This window comes from Nicotiana tabacum, chromosome 3, assembly GCF_000715075.1.
Source record: "Nicotiana tabacum cultivar K326 chromosome 3, ASM71507v2, whole genome shotgun sequence".
Taxonomy (NCBI): domain Eukaryota; kingdom Viridiplantae; phylum Streptophyta; class Magnoliopsida; order Solanales; family Solanaceae; genus Nicotiana; species Nicotiana tabacum.
The window spans coordinates 169536938-169553529 of NC_134082.1; the positions used below are offsets into that span (position 1 = coordinate 169536938).

Consider the following 16592-nt stretch of genomic DNA (forward strand, 5'->3'; position numbering starts at 1 on the left):
TTTATAATTACAAAAAATGTCGTCTTGCCAAAAAATGAAACATGAAGATATATCCCTGCTGGCGATGCCCCCATCAAGTTACTATAAAACAATTTTCATAAAGTCAGACCTGAATTATTTAATCTTTGTGGTCCACGATTTGGCGTGGTACATCCTTTTTCTTTTTTAGTTTGTTAAAGGAAATTCGTTCTTTCGTTTCCTATCCTCCTATAAATAGCTCCTCCTATTGTTTATATATTGTATCATTCCTCCCCATCTAGATTTGACTACTTTTCTTAAATGGCAAGTGAGATGAAGATATGGTTTGTGTTGTTGACTGTATTGTTGGTCTTCATAAACTTAAGTCCATTGTTGGTAAAGGGAGAACAACAGGTGCCTTGTTTGTTTATTATGGGAGACTCTTTATTTGATAATGGAAATAACAATAATCTCTTTACTACAGCAAAGGCTAATTATCCACCTTATGGAATTGATTTTCCTGATGGTCCTACTGGTAGATTCACCAATGGCAAGAATACGGCAGATTTCATTGGTCCTAACTTCTTCTTCTTCTTCTTCTTTTTTCATTATTAAATTTTAATATATCCTTCATTGAAATGCTAGTTTGGTTTAATTATCTTAGAATACGCTCTAACAATATTGCATGATGCATATTACCTGTTAGTAATGGGCTAACTATATGGATAAAATGTCTAAAATAGACTCATATAGTTATATCGTCTTTCATTCGAATTATTAAATTGTTAGCACTATATAAGAACATTCCATCGAGAATAGTTATACAAATAAGAGCCCTTTTGGATTGGCTTCAAAAAATGGGTTTTCGGCAGAAATAACTTTTAAGTTAAAAAAATACTAATAAGTTAGGGTTGCCCAACTTATTGCTTTTGATTTGTTTTAAGCAGATTTTAACTCTTTTTAAGTATTTTTTGACTTTGTCAAACACCAAAAAAAGCTAAAAAGAGCTTAAAAGCTGATTTGACCAGCTTAAAAGCCAATCCAAATACCCTCTAAGAAACTCTCTTAGCTGCATTTTATAGTAAGGGTACAAAAGTCATAGTTTCCTTGAGTCTCTAAGTATATATATCGTACTGATAATTATGGGGCATTTTCGTAGAAATGATTAACCAAAGTAACATTTAGCAGTGGAATATTTCTAAACTATTGGTGAATCCCTACTAATATATTTCCTATATTTGCAGCGGATTTATTGGGTTTTGATAAGTATATTGAGCCATTTGCAACAGTGAAAGGTGTGGAGATGTTTAGAGGGGTGAACTATGCATCTGGTGCTGCTGGAATTCGTGATGAGTCGGGAATACATTTGGTAAAATACTTCAACATATATCCCTTGACTAGAAGAGCATTTGCAATTAGATTAAGGACAAATAACAAATAACATCCTATATAACAATCCTTTACTATAAAAGCCAAGCTTTTCTGGCACTAATTTTCATGTTATATTATAACATATGTTTTATATACCTAACACTTCACTATAATATCTAAAAATATTTAAAATAAACTAGATTGTTATGGAGAGATTTTTATATATAATAAGCTTATGACCTTATGTAGTAAGACTAGAATCGTACGTTGGAGTTCACGCTAAACTTTCTTTTCTTCTCGGGGTGTGATACAATCTAAATCTCGTTCTTGTTGGCGTTTGCATGAGACTTGATCTCTTTTTTTTTTTTTTTTTTGTTTTGATAGAGGCAAACTTCAAGCTGCTGTTAAACACGATCTATAGCATTTAGAAAAGAGTTCCACTTAACTAAAATTTTTACTTAGAAAAGAGTTCCAGTTTTGGTTAAAAGAAAAAAGAAAAGAGTTCCAGCTAATATAATTTTGTTCGCAATGTCAGAAACAAACATCAGCTTGAAGGTTGAAACCTCTTTATTTTCAAGTTTACTCCACAAAAAAACACGTCACAAAGAATTATTTTCGGTTACTATATTGCCAAACTACCCACTATAGGGAGTTTGGCACATGGTGACCATAAATAATTCTTGATAATTAGGCTAAACTAACCACTTATACAAAAATTTGTTAAAGTAATTAAGAAGAATAACCAAAGGACAGTTCACATTCTTTTTGCCCGTTAGTAGATTTTCGATGCCCATGATAACTCCAAGAAAAATATTAAAGAACTCATTTTGGTTTTCATAGTACTTTATTTTGGATTTTTAGGGAGATTGAAGACAATGCGCTTTACTCTGGATTGACCCTAGGCTAAATTAACTTGAATCTCTTTCTTTACTTTTTTTCTGGATTTTCATGGAGATAGAATCAGCTTGAATAGGCAATTGAGAAATCACAAAGAGACAATTTCCCACATGTCTACTTTGCTTGAAAATAATAAGACTTTAACCAAAGAGTATCTAAGCAAATGTATATACATTGTTGGAATGGGTAACAACGATTACATCAACAACTACTTGATGCCTCAGTTCTATCCATCAAGCCTTTTGTACAAACCAGAAAAGTATGCTACAATCCTAGCTCAGCAATACGAAAAACAATTAAAGGTACAAATGCAATTTCCATGAATCAAATTCCTTTCATTGGACTTTTTGCTTAAGATTACTAATATATTCCGGTCTCTTTTTTGGTAACAAAACAGACTTTGTACAGTTACGGAGCAAGAAAAGTTGCTGTGTTCGGGCTAGGTAGCATAGGTTGTATTCTAGCAGAGTTGGATTTGTATGGGACAAAGGACTCACCATGTGTCGACTCTATAAATAGTGCAGTTCTAAAGTTTGTGGACAAGCTTAAACCAATGATAGACGATTTCAACAGTAATTTGCCCAACGCAAATTTCATCTACATTAATGTAACAAGCATTGCAATTGGAGATCCTGCAGCTATCGGTATGTTAAACATGTCACAGTAAACACTTATCTTTAATTATCTTAGTAAATTAAAGATGATGCTGAGTTAACGCACTATCATACGATTGAACTATACAGACAGTATACAAAATCTGCATACTATGATCAGTATATATAGCTTAATTTTATTTTAATAACTTTTGGTTGCAGGTATAACAAATTTGGCTGACCCATGCTGTGAAATTTCGAGCTTCATAGCTAAGGGGCAGTGTAGTTATGGAGGAAGTGCATGCAATGATAGAGCATCACACTATTTTTGGGATGGTTTTCACCCAACAGAAGCTCCCAATAAGGCCACTGCTGAAAGAGCTTACACTGCTCTTCTACCCACTGATGCCTATCCCTTTGATATTAGCCACTTGGCTCTGCTCTAAATAAGTTAACACAGTCGCGTCGTGTAACTTCGTCAAGTTTTAATTTGAATAAACAACTATCTTGTCTACCTTACTATGTATAATAAAATTCGTCTATTGATTTTGCTTTCAAATGAATTTCGTACAGTTTTATATTAGAGGTGAAACCTGAACGCTTAACTACACATTATGATTCTATTTATATTAACAGTCATAAAAACACATGTACAGTCAAACCTCTCTATAACAGGTTTGTTTGTTTCTATATTTTTTGGCTACTATAGTGAAGTGTTGTTATAAAGGATATATATTATAACATAATATAATATTCGGTTCTGAGAATAACTCGACTTTTATAGTGAATAACTATTATATAGGGATGCTGTTATAGAGGGATCTTAATGTAATTGATTTATACCGTAGCACCAGAATTGGGAGAAGATGAATGTCAATATATATATATATATATATATATATATGTATATATATATGTATATATATATATATATATATATATATATATATATATATATGTATTCCTGCTGGTTTCATTTTGAGATAATAGTGATGAGTTTATGACATGAGTGTTGCTAAACTACAAGGGCATAGGCATTTTAACAAAATCATATATACTAAAGATCGATTTAACACATTCAAACAATTGATTTGCTTTTCTGTAGCCGTACGTGACAAATAGTTGGATTGTCCAAATCATTCAGTAATGATCTTCAATCTTCAATAATTTGTGAGTAAATTGTGTGACCATTATTTAAGAGAAGTCACCTTTAATAGCAGTTATGGCTATTAATGAACACCAAGAAACCAACACCCTAAACCGAATCAAGCCCTAAAAGAAATAGGCAATTTATGCTTTGATTTGATTGGATTTGGTATTGAAAGGAGTAAACTCAATAAATTTAATTTAATTTGGTAGTAACTAAATAAATTAAACCGAGATCGAAAGCAAACCGACATGTTACACAAGCAGGACATTTCATTTAGAAGAAATTGTAAATTTTTTAAAGGACTTTTTCGCAGGTTGTATTTTTGGCATGTTATTTTAGGTTTGGGCTTATATTTTCAGGAATGGTCCAATAAGAATAACAACCATGGTCCATGAGCTTGTCCTGTCTGTACTAAAGCCGAAAATCACAGTTGTAGTAGGCAGCGTAGTTGGAGAAACAAGACGAAAGCTGAGGAAAATGAGCAGTTTGATGGGATATTTGGTTTTGTAGTTAGTTATAGACATTATTTTACTTATAAGATCTTTTTCATAGAAGACAGTGAAAAGTAACTTAGTAAATCTTTGTAGAACTATTTTTTCTATTTTAACTATATGTAGGTATATGAGATTCAAATTTGCTAGTACGTTTTCGCGGAAATTTTTCGTGTTAACACGGATATTATTTTAGTTATACTAGTGTTAGAGTACACGTTTTGCGTATGTTCCTCACGTCAATAATATTAAATGATGTGTCTGACCTATAAAATAAAAAAAATAATGTAACTTCCTCAAAATAAGTTGTAGATTGTATTTAGCCAGCTCAATAAATAAAGAAGTTTTGTCATATGAAATTTATCAGAGTTTTATAGGAATATCTTGTGAAAATTATCGTTCTTCTTGTGTTCTAATATCAAAACAGACAAATAACAAAAAAACTTAAAATTTTGAATTCTTTGGTTATTTAGAAATATAGGAATAAAGAAGTTGGTCAATAGGTTCTACAATGAAATTAATTGTATACGGTTAAAATCGGGTTTGCCCAATTTTTACTATTCAATCGAGACCAGGAGATCATGACGAGGGTCAGCCTCGCAATTGATCGGGCTATAACACGAAGACGAGGTGTCGAGTTCAAGAATCGAGATGTCCGTCGAGACCGAGGCCAGCGGCAATCGAGACTAAGTATAACCGACTTCGAGTGAAGTGCAACAACGGAAAGGGGAGATATCCGCTACCGGTCAAAGATCACGGCGGAAATCCCGGAACAGATCGAATCAAGGGTGGTTATTTGTACCAATCATGGGATTTACTTCTGTAATTAGAATTGTACCATAATTAGGATTGCTCTAGTATATAAAGGGAGTCCCCATCATTTGTAGGACACCTTACATTCATACAGATTAGGGCAATATAATATTTCTTTCTTTTTCTGGTTTATCAACTTGTTGTTCTTTAATTGTTCTTCCTTTACTAAGCTCGAGGGTTCATCAGCTCAAGGGCACTGTCCAAGCATTGGTTTGTTTTACCTTCCTGTCAATTCCCATCAATTAACTTTACGTTAATCAATTAATATTAGGTGAAATCACGTATCCTTAAAACCACATTATAAGTTTAATTATTATCCAGTTTTTAGGGTAAACAGTTTGGCGCACACTGTGGATAAGAGTGATTGCTTAATATTAACCTTCATAACACACACTACTTTTACACTTGTTCTCGTAAGTGTTTTTGATTTCAGGAATCAACATGTCAAACTCTCAATCAGTACCTACTCACACCGATACCGACCTTGGTCTTCATGGCAAAAACGAACACGTAGTCTCCCCGGGAAACGGAGTGCCTCCAATCAATCTCGACACACCACAAGCCGTAGATTCGGTTGATATCAATTCTCATGTCGCCATTCGTGGAGATTTAGGCGCCGACTCTGAAAATAGCGTCCGCAGAGACGCCCGAGCAGCCGATCAGAACGACAGAATGGTGAAGAAGGCAGAATTAGCCTTCGAATGATATTTGGCATGCTACAAACTCAACATGCCGCGGTAACACAACTCCAAAATTAGAATCGAGCTCCAAGCAGAATCGAACTTGATACATCACATGAAGTTGTTCATAGAGTCGAACATGTATAGGAGAAATTGAATGATAATGGATCGGGAACTGACACCCCATCATGAAGATACTCGAGGAGCTCACTAAACGGATTGAATCGGGAGAAAAGAAGATCGAGGCTAATGATAAAAAGGTAGAAACGTACAATTCCCGGGTTGATCAAATACCGGGGGAACCCCCGATTCTGAAGGGTTTGGATTCGAAAAAGTTTGTACATAAGCCTTTCCCACCAGGTGCGGCTCTGAATCCCATTCCGAAGTAATTCCGCATGCGAGAAATTCCCAAGTATAATGGAACCACTGATCCTAACGAGCATGTCACTTCTTATACATGCACAATAAAAGAAAATGACATAGAAGACAATGAAATTGAATATGTTCTATTGAAAAATTTGGAGAAACTTTATCAAAGGGGGAGATGATATGGTACCACAATTTGCCACCCATTTCCATCGATTCTTTCATCATGCTTGTGGATTCATTCATTAAGGAACACGCCAGAGCAATAAAGGTCACGACTAAGAAGTCGAACCTCTTCAAAGTAAGACAAAAGGACAATGAAATGCTAAGAGAATTCGTATCTCGATTTCAGATGGAGTGCATGGACCTACCCCCGGTTATCGATGATTGGGCTGTCCAAGCCTATACTCAAGGTTTGAACGAGCAAAGTTTGGTAGCGTCACGTCAACTAAAGCAAAATTTGATTGAATATCCAGCGGTGACCTGGGCCAACGTGCATAATCGATACCAATCAAAAATCAGAGTCGAGGATAATCAGTTGGGAGCTCCATCCAGTTCCGTTTACCCAAATAGGTCCGAAGGTAGGATTCAAAAGGATATCGATAGAGAGCCCCAATCGAACAGAGATCGGTACCAACTATATAGCGCAAATCATAGAAACAATGGACCAAGACATAATCCCGCTCGAAATGATTGGAGGAATGATCGAGGTCAAAATTTTCAAGGGCTCATGAGTAAGAGTGGCTTCGATAAACATGTCGAGCCTAAGGAAGCACCACGGTTATAGGAATACAACTTCAGCGTCGATGCTTGAGGTATTGTGTCAGCCATTGGACGAATCAAGGATACGAGGTGGCCCAGACCCCTGCAGACCGATCCAGCTCAAAGGAATCCAAATCAAATATGCAAGTACCATGGAACCCATTGTTACATAACCGAGGACAACAGACAATTAAGGGAAGAGGTAGCTCGTTTATTTAACGAAGGTCATCTTCGAGAGTTCTTGAGTGACCGAGCAAAAAAATCACTTTAGAAACAGGGATGCAAATAGGAAAAATGAACAGGAGGAACCGCAGCACATGATTCATATGATCGTCGGTGGGGTCGATATCCCTTAGGGTTCGACATTTAAGCAGTTCTAAGTCACAATCACAAGGGAGAAGCGTACCCGGGACTACTTACCAGAAGATACCTTATCTTTCAACGATAAAGATGCAGAAGGGATCGAACAACCTCACAACGATGCACTGGTAATATCTATCCTTATGAATAAAATTCAGGTTAAACGTGTGTTGATTGATCCAGGTAGCTTGGCAAATATTATTCAATCGAGGGTTGTGTAGTAGCTCGGCCTTCAAGATCAAATTCTGCCTACAACTCGAGTGCTCAATGGTTTCAACATGGAAAGTGAAACCACCAAAGGGGAAATAATGTTGCCAGTAAACGTGGCTGGAACTATCTAGGAAACAAAGTTCCATGTAATTGAAGGTGATATGAGATACAACGCTCTGCTCGAGAGACCTTGGATCCATAATATGAGGGCGGTACCTTCACCACTTCATCAAGTCTTCAAATTCCCAATATCGGAAGGAGTCAAAACGATGTACGACAAAGAATCAGTGGCAAAAGAGATGTTTGCAATCGATGAGGTAACCCATTATCGACTCTAACATCAACAAAGGGACCAGAGTCAAAGGAAAAGCAGAAAGTCAAATAGCAACCACAGTCGTCGGCTTCGACCGAATCGGAACAACAGGAAATTATCGTGGATGATGATTACATGATACTTCGAACCTTCGTAATCCCCGATGATTACGATGCAACAAAGTCAATGGTCAAAGAGCTGAAACAAGTCATACTGTTCGAGCATCTGTCCGATCAAAAAGTATACCTGGGCACAAGGTTAACTCCCGAGCTCAAGGAAAAACTCATTAAATTCCTTATTAAAAATGTGGATTATTTTGCTTGGTCCCATCTTGACATGACAGGAATCCCACCGGAGATCACCACTTATTGATTGAGTTTGGACCCGAAGTTCAGACCGGTGAAGCAAAAGAGAAGGCCACAGTCCGAGGTAAAGCATGCATTCATTAAGGATGAGGTAACCAAACTTCTCAAAATAGGATCCATCCGGGTAGTAAAATATCCCAAGTTGTTAGCAAACGTAGTTGTAGTTCTCAAGAAGGAGAATAAACTTAGAATGTGCATAGACTACAAAGACTTAAACAAATCATGCCCTAAGGACTCTTTTCCCCTACCGAATATCGATCGCATGATCGATGCCACGGCCGACCACAAGATCCTTAGCTTTATCGATGCCTACTCCGAGTACAACCAAATACAAATGAACCTGGAGGATCAGGAAAAGACTTCATTTATCACTAAGTACGGTACTTATTGCTCTAATGTAATGTCGTTTGGGCTAAAAAGTGCTGGTGCTACCTATCAACACCTAGTAAACTGAATGTTCGAAGAACAAATAGGTATATCAATGGAGGTTTATATTGATGACATGCTAGTTAAGTCCTTGCACGTAGAGGACCATTTGATACACTTGCAGGAAACCTTCGACATATTAGGAAAATACAACATGAAGCTCAACCCCGAGAAATGCGCATTTAGGGTCGGAGGTCAACCCTGATAAAATCAAGGCAATCGAAGACATCACAGTTGTGGACAACGTTAAGGCCGTAAACGGTTAACAGGACGGACAACCGCTTTAGGCCGGTTCATCTCGAGGTCTTCAGATCGAAGTCATAGGTTCTTCTCACTGCTCAAAAAGAAGAACAATTTCACTTGGACCCCGGAATTCCAACAGGCATTGGTAGAATTAAAGCGGTATCTTTCGAGCCCTCCATTGCTTCACACTCCAAAAATGGACGAGCAACTCTACTTATATTTGGCAGTTTCGGAGGTCACGGTAAGTGGTGTCCTAGTTCGAGAAGAGCAAGGTATGGAATTTCCTATTTACTATGTTAGCCGAACTTTAGGTGAAGTAGAGACACGTTACCCACACTTAGAAAAATTAGCGCTTGCTCTAATAAGCGCCTCTAGGAAATTAAAACCGTATTTTCAATGTCACCCAATTTGTGTTGTAACCACTTATCCCCTTCGCAACATTTTGCACAAGCCCGAACTCTCAGGACGACTGGCCAAATGGGCCATCGAAATAAGTGGGTACGATATCGAGTATCTACCACGAACGGCCATTAAGTCTAAAATCTTAGTAGACTTCGTGGCCAACTTTACACCAGCCCTCGTACCCGAGGTCGAAAAGGAACTATTGCTAAAATCAGGGACATCCTCGGGGGTATGGACCCTTTTCATATATGGTGTTTCGAATGTCAAGGGGTCCGAGCTAGGCATTGGTTTGAAGCCACCCACATGCAATACAATTAGACAATCTATCAAGACCCCTAAGTTGACTAACAATGAGGCCGAGTATGAGGCCACGATTGTAGGTCTCGAGTTGGCTAAAAGTTTGGGAGCAGAGGTCATCGAGGCCAAGTGTGATTCCCAACTCGTGGTTAACCAAGTCAACAAAACCTTTGAGGTTCGAGAAGAACGAATGCAAAGCTACTTGGACATATTGCAGGTAACCTTACACTGGTTCAAAGAATGCACCCTACAACATGTACCTCGAGAGCAGAACGGTGAGGCTGGCGCCCTTGCAAACTTGGGGTCATCAGTCGAAGATGATGAAATTAGCTTGGGGAATGTCGTGCAACTTTCAAAGTCGATAGTCGGAGAAGGCCACGCCGAAATAAACTCCACAAGCCTAACTTGGGATTGGAAGAACAAATATATTGATTATCTGAAGAATGGGAAACTTCCGTCGGACCATTGTTGATACCCAATTTTTTTTATATATTTTTAATACATATATATACTTTTAAAATAGCATACATACATATATAAGCATGCATAAGCATTTTTATAATTTTTTCATAATTTTAAAGGCTTCAAATTGATTTATTTTTTTCTTTTCACTCATAAAATCTCCAATAATTATCCTTCAAATTATTTTTTGTGGTGATTTAGCCATCTTAATTCTATATTTATGCAAAAACAAAAATAATTATTAAAATATTTTTAGTGCATTTTTGTAATTGCATTTGCATTTTTTAAAGTCAATTTGCATATATTTGCAATACTAGCCCTATTAAAGCATAATGACGTTTTAATACATAAAATGGTCTTTTATATTTTTAAAATATTAAACAACTATTTTTAATCATTTTTGTACACGAAATATGTTTTTGGAAGTTATTTTATTATTTTTATAAATTATATAGTACTGAAAATGGCTATTTAAAATCTAGCCTAATTGCATTTCAATTTTAGCCCAATTCCAACCCCTCCCCAATACTAATTCAGCCCAAACCGGCCCCCAAATTACCCAACCCAATTTTTGATTAAAATAACCGACCCAATACCAGCCAAATCCCGGCCGTTGATCATTTTGATCAACGGCCCAGATTCTCCTTTTCCTAATTAAACCGACCAATACCCCTAAACCTACTTCATTCTACAACCCACCCCGCCGCCCTAAAATCCTCTCTGCTCTCAAAACACTCTCCACCTAAACCCTAATCTCCAAACGCCGACCCCCCATCTATGGCCGTCTCCGGCGACCTCTCATCATCTCTCAGGCCTCCAATGGCTTCTCTTATGTCATTCTTGACATCCCTAAGGCCCTCAAGAGACCAGGGCCATGCCGAATTGCATCTAGGGTTCATCTTTTGCCTGTTCTTGACCATTCCAGTGTGATTTTGAGTGAAATCGTTCTATGTTAGCCACGATCTAAGGGTTTTTCAGTATGTTTCTTCACCTCTATATGTTTTTTGCGAAACCCTAACTTCGTCTCTAAACCTCCTAGATCTGTACAAATCTAGGACGATTTAAGTTTGTTTCTTGTGTGTTTTACAATAGCCTTGAGATTTTCTACCAGAATCGTTTGATTTCAAGTGATTTCATCACCTTTTCTAAAATTAGGGTTTTCGGAATTTCTTTTAAAACTTTGTTTGATGATTCTTTGTGTTTATACTTCTGATTCTCACACGTTTTTGACTAATTTTATAAACTTGCTGCAACCCTAGCCCATTTGTACTGAAAACCCTAATGTTGGGGGGTTTTCGTTTGGTTTCTGATATGGGTACTTCTGACTGTGTACTTGCCTTAGTTTCTTGTGACTTCTCATGATTTACTTGTCCTAGTATGCTTCTATTGAATCTTCTTAGTTCAAACTTTCACTGATATTATGAACTTTTGTTTGTACTAGCCATTCATGCAAAACTTGTATGCTTCTGTTTGAATCAGTGTCATTTAACCATGGGTTTTGTTGAGGTTGTGTGAAATCCTGACTGTTCATGCCTTACCTCATTTTATATGCTAAGCATGCTGCTTCTTTCATGACTTTCTGAACCCTTGATTACTCTGAATCCCTTATTTTCTGGTTTAATTTGACTACTTTCCTTTAAACGTTTGATTCTTGCTTCTTTACTCAATCTGATTGATTTTCTTGCCTTAGTTAATTTTTCCTTACCTTGTATACATTATTACTTGATTCTTACTGATTATTTACCTAATTAAAACTTTATGTACCTAGCCTTTAATTACCTATTCTATACATAAAGCTTTACTTTATTCTTTTCCTTAAATACCTGGCATGTCTACCGTTGATTGAACTGTCCCTTGATTAAGGGAAGATCTTGCTGATTTATGGGTAACTTTCCTGATTTACTACTCAATTGATCTCTTGCCTTGTTTTGTTAAGTTTTCAACTCCTTTAGAAACCTTTTCTTCTTTTAAGTTCACAACAACAATAACAAGTCAGTCTAGTTCATCTACACTGTTATACTCTCAAAAACCCTCTACTCTCTTCCTTACAATTCCTACTAGTTTAGTCAGCTGTAAGCCAAGACTGACTACTGACATTATCTTTACTCTGTATTCTGCATACTCTCCTTAACTGGTATGTTCTGATCTATGCTATATGTTTACTTTGTTACTGCAGTTTATCAATCTTGATTTCCAGTTTATGAGCTATTCTATTTAGATGCAATCAATATGCCTATATTACTGTATCACAAAGTATGTTTCAAGCTTATGATTTCATACTGTTTAGCATGACCAAACCCTGCTTGTTCTAATACCTTGAATGTTTTTCATGAAATGTTTGTCTGGTACAGTTTGTAATTCTGCTTGTGTCTTAAACCTATGTGTTCCCAACTTAACTTTATAACTACCATCTATGTACTTGATTGACATCACTAAGGTGTATGCTAGGTGTCCCCTACCTCTATCCCTTGTGTGAGATTTGTTTTGAAGCTGTATGTTCTTTAACCTGCTTTTTGACTATTTTAAATGTCTTCTTAAACTATTTCTACTCTTAAAATTTTGTTCTCACTTTCATAAAATTTTTTTCTGCTACTAAGACCTTCTTTTTCTGTCTACCAAACTCTTTCTATGTCAAGCACTCTCCTCTACTCCTAGAATATTTAGGTCCTGCCCCTCTGGCATGTGTACTGCCTTGAGATCCATGAGATTTCTCTGAACTATGGCATGTCAGAGCTGGTCTTTCCACACTGCACTTAAATTATTTATTGTTGAGAAAGGGTCTAGGTGTGAGCACTGCCCGGGATCCTTGAGGTTCTTAGGGAACTTTGACACACCTAGACATGATATTGTCTATGGTACTTTGGCACTTGAGGCTATTGGAGGCTTGAGAAGTCATTTGGGCCTACTGCAGGCTCCCTATAGTTAACTTCTTCTTTTCCTTCTTTATTTGTTTATGTAATTTATTTAGCTGGTATGTAATAATTATTTGTAAATAATATTGAGTTGATTAGTAAAAAAAGGGTGGGTAGTTATATATCTGTGGGGTAATTCGGGTAGATACCATGTTTATAGGATTATGTTAATATACTTGCTATGTTTGCTTTACCACACTAGAAACCATGCCTATAGGATTTAAATGGATTCAACAATAGAAACCATGTCTATAGGTTTAAAATCAATTGCATAATTAGATACCATACCTATAAAGTGTAAAGTGATTGAGTTCAATTCCTGCTACTGCATGTATTTACATTTGTCTCACTAAAATCATGCCTATAAGTTCCAACATCAGCTCTTAACAATTAGATACCATGCCTATAGGAATTAAAATCAGAAATTCTGCCTATAGAATTAAAATCAATTTAGTTACACAAGTCGGTCTAATTCATGTTAGTTCACTCTGAAATTGGCTTAATCAACTATCCACTTCTTTAATTGAGTTTTTAAAACACTGCCTTAATTCACTACTACTAGAAATCATGCCTATAGGATCTCAAATGTCCGTTTTAAAACTGTTCACCGATTTACTGCACCCACGTAGATACCTTGTTCTTAGGACATTACTGTTCTGCATTTAGGCAAGCCTATAAGGGCGATTTTAAATTTTGCAACTCTGAAACTATGTTTTGCTCTTAAACTATCCAGATTTTAACAAGTTTAATCCAGTAGGCAAGCTAAATAGGATTTTGACACTTTGTCCTAATTCAAGGCTGTGTAACCCCTACTCACCTAGATATCATGTTCTAGGATTTTCTCTTAAGTATTGGAATGTTGTTTAAAGACGTGCACTTACTTTCTATGTTTGAGGAGGTAATTACGAGCCTATAACTTGTTTCTTTATATGCAGTTCTAACTGTTCTTGATTGACGCCTAGATGTTTATCCTTTAAAACCTTAGGAAAGTCTAGAACTATCCAAAGAATAGAGGTCCTAAAATACCTCCAAGGCCACAGGAAAGGGACGAGTAGTGCACGCATAGGATATTGTCAAGGTTACTAGAACGCTTTAGGCTATGACCAATGGGAGGGAATTGGGTAGAAAGGATATGATGACTACGCGCTAATGTCACATGTAGCCCCTCATTGAGGAGTGTTTACCGGGCATTTTGTGGGGTGATCCGGTAGGCTAACCAACCTAGGACCCTTTTTCCAATTCCTAATGTTTAAACTTTATTCTTTTGTATGCAACTTGCTCAAATTCCTTGTCTTATTGTTATTTGAGTCAAACAGTGTCCAACATGCTTTTATTATGTGTTTCAACTTCTTGTTTGTTAAAGGACTAATTCATAAGTATAAGTTCGGCCAGGACCCACTATTGTGGACCGAGTGGGGTGCGAAACACCTTCCCCTCAAGGTTATTTCGAGCCCTTACCCTAAATCTCTGGTAATGCAAACTAGTCCAAGATTTAATTACTCTAGGTGCCCTAATGCACCATAATCCGTTAGGTGACGACTCTTCAAATACCCAAATCCCAAAAGGAAATGAGTTATTACCCCCATGAACGTCAGAACCCGGACTTTCTCTCTGTGGAGGGAAAGAAGGGGGCGCGACAACTATAAGGAATCGAGGACTCTACGAATGAAAGATGCACGATTCACATTGGCCGAAGATGGAATATTGTACAGAAGGTTGTTCGATGGGCAGTTGGCAAAATGCTTGGGTCCGGGAGACACCGACTACGTCCTACAAGAAATTCATGAGGGCACTTGCGGGAACCATTCCAGTGCCGAATCACTAGTTCACAAAGTCATCAGAGCAGGGTATTATTGGGACAAAATGGAAAAAAATACTAAGGAGTTCGTTCGAAAATGCGGCAAATGCCAAAGACATGCACCAATGATTCATCAACCTAGGGAGCAACTTCATTCAGTCTTATCCCCATGGCCGTTCATGAAATGGGGAATGGATATCGTCGGTCCTCTGCCATTAGCCCCAGGTAAAGCTAAGTTTATTTTATTTATGACTGAATATTTCTCAAAATGGGTTGAAGCACGGGCTTCCGAGAAAGTTAGAGAGAAAGAAGTTATAAAATTTATCTGGGATCACATCGTATGCCGATTTGGGATACCCGCTGAGATAGTATGCGATAATGGAAAATATTTATCGGTAGAAAAATAGCAAAGTTCCTCAAATATCACAAAATAAAAAGGATATTATCGACGTCGTACCATCCTAGTGGAAATGGACAGGCCGAATCAACGAAGAAGACCATCATTCAAAACTTAAAGAAAAGGTTGAATGATGCTAAGGGGAAATGGAGAGAAATTTTGCCCGAAGTCATTTGGGCATATCAAACAACGACAAAATCCAGTACGAGGGAAATACCGTTCTTCTTAGTATATGGCGCCAAAGCTCTAATCCCGATCGAAGTCAGGGAAGCAAGCGTCAGGTTTCGATATACAATGGAAGAATCAAATCATGAGGCTATGAACCCAAGCCTCGAATTGCTAGATGAAAAACGGGAAGCACCAGAAACAGCGAATAGAAAGGTATTATAATCAAAGAGCCAATCTTCGACACTTCAAAATATGGGACTTAGTTCTGAGAAAAGTCACCCTCAACACTCGAGATCCAAACGAGGAGAAACTTGGCCCAAATTGGGAAGGACCATATCAGGTCCTCGGTGTCATCGAAAAGGGATCTTACATACTTGGCACGATGAACGAAAAACAATTGTCAAATAATTAGAACATATCACTCCTCAAACGATACTATTACTAAGGTATGACTCTCTGCATTTTTCGTTTACATTCGATACTAACTTATTACAGGTGTTCGATCAAATACATCGGGAAATTCTTCAACACAAAGACCTCAAGTTTTAATGTACGTGTTTCGTCAAAGTTTGATATTTTGAGGTAAAATACGGTCCAAGCTATAATACCCCGTATTTATAGACTAGTGCCATACAAGGTACCACATGACTATGATAGTAAATTGTATAAAGTATGTTAAAAGTGAGTAATATTTAAGTAATTTAAGATAATTCTTAATTATGTGAATAATTGGATAACTAAGGATTTTTAGTGGGAGATTAATTAAGTAATTAAGCTAATTAAGTAATTAAGACATTTTGGATAAATTGTTGAACCCCAAAATGTGGCAGCCAATGAGTCTTGGTTAAAGTGACTCTTAATACACATTTGAAGGTGGCAATGGCGTGTTTAGTGGCTTAGTCATCCCAAAGAAGTGGGGCCCACCTAAAGGTTAAAAGATAACCTTTCTAAAATGGAATTGTTCAAATCTTAAGGAGATGCTTATGTCTCTACAAAGTGAGGAATGAAATCTTCAGCAAAGTATCATACATATTTTGGAATGGCAACGTGATTGTTTCAACAATACATACGAGATTGAATCTTAGCAACGTGAGATTTTACAATTTTAAGGGAGTACGGTGTAATCTTTCTCAAGAATATCATACGAATTTTCCCCTA

The 16592-nt window shown here is 37.0% G+C and overlaps 1 protein-coding gene across 2 annotated transcripts; it reads left to right on the forward strand.

Moving 5' to 3' along the window:
• Positions 1–222: 222 nt before the first annotated feature.
• Positions 223–3378, forward strand: LOC107773215 (GDSL esterase/lipase At1g29670). Of its 2 annotated transcripts, XM_075250191.1 has the most exons (5): positions 224–532; positions 1203–1327; positions 2451–2528; positions 2624–2870; positions 3042–3378. In XM_075250191.1, exons 1-5 carry the CDS (start codon positions 280–282, stop codon positions 3263–3265), a joined length of 927 nt encoding a protein of 308 aa, XP_075106292.1. In that variant the 5' UTR covers positions 224–279; the 3' UTR covers positions 3266–3378. The 2 variants fall into 2 exon arrangements, with proteins under 2 accessions (XP_075106293.1, XP_075106292.1); XM_075250192.1 differs by lacking the exon at positions 2451–2528 and having other exon boundaries at positions 223–532.
• The last annotated feature ends 13214 nt before the right edge of the window (positions 3379–16592 follow it).

Coding starts and splice junctions, on each gene's coding strand:
- LOC107773215 (XM_075250191.1), top strand. CDS start 280: ATGGCAAGTGAGATGAAGATATGGTTTGTGTTGTTGACTGTATTGTTG. Junction 1,328..2,450: donor ATGAGTCGGGAATACATTTG/GTAAAATACTTC, acceptor TTGATGCCTCAG/TTCTATCCATCAAGCCTTTT. Junction 2,871..3,041: donor TGGAGATCCTGCAGCTATCG/GTATGTTAAACA, acceptor TTTTGGTTGCAG/GTATAACAAATTTGGCTGAC.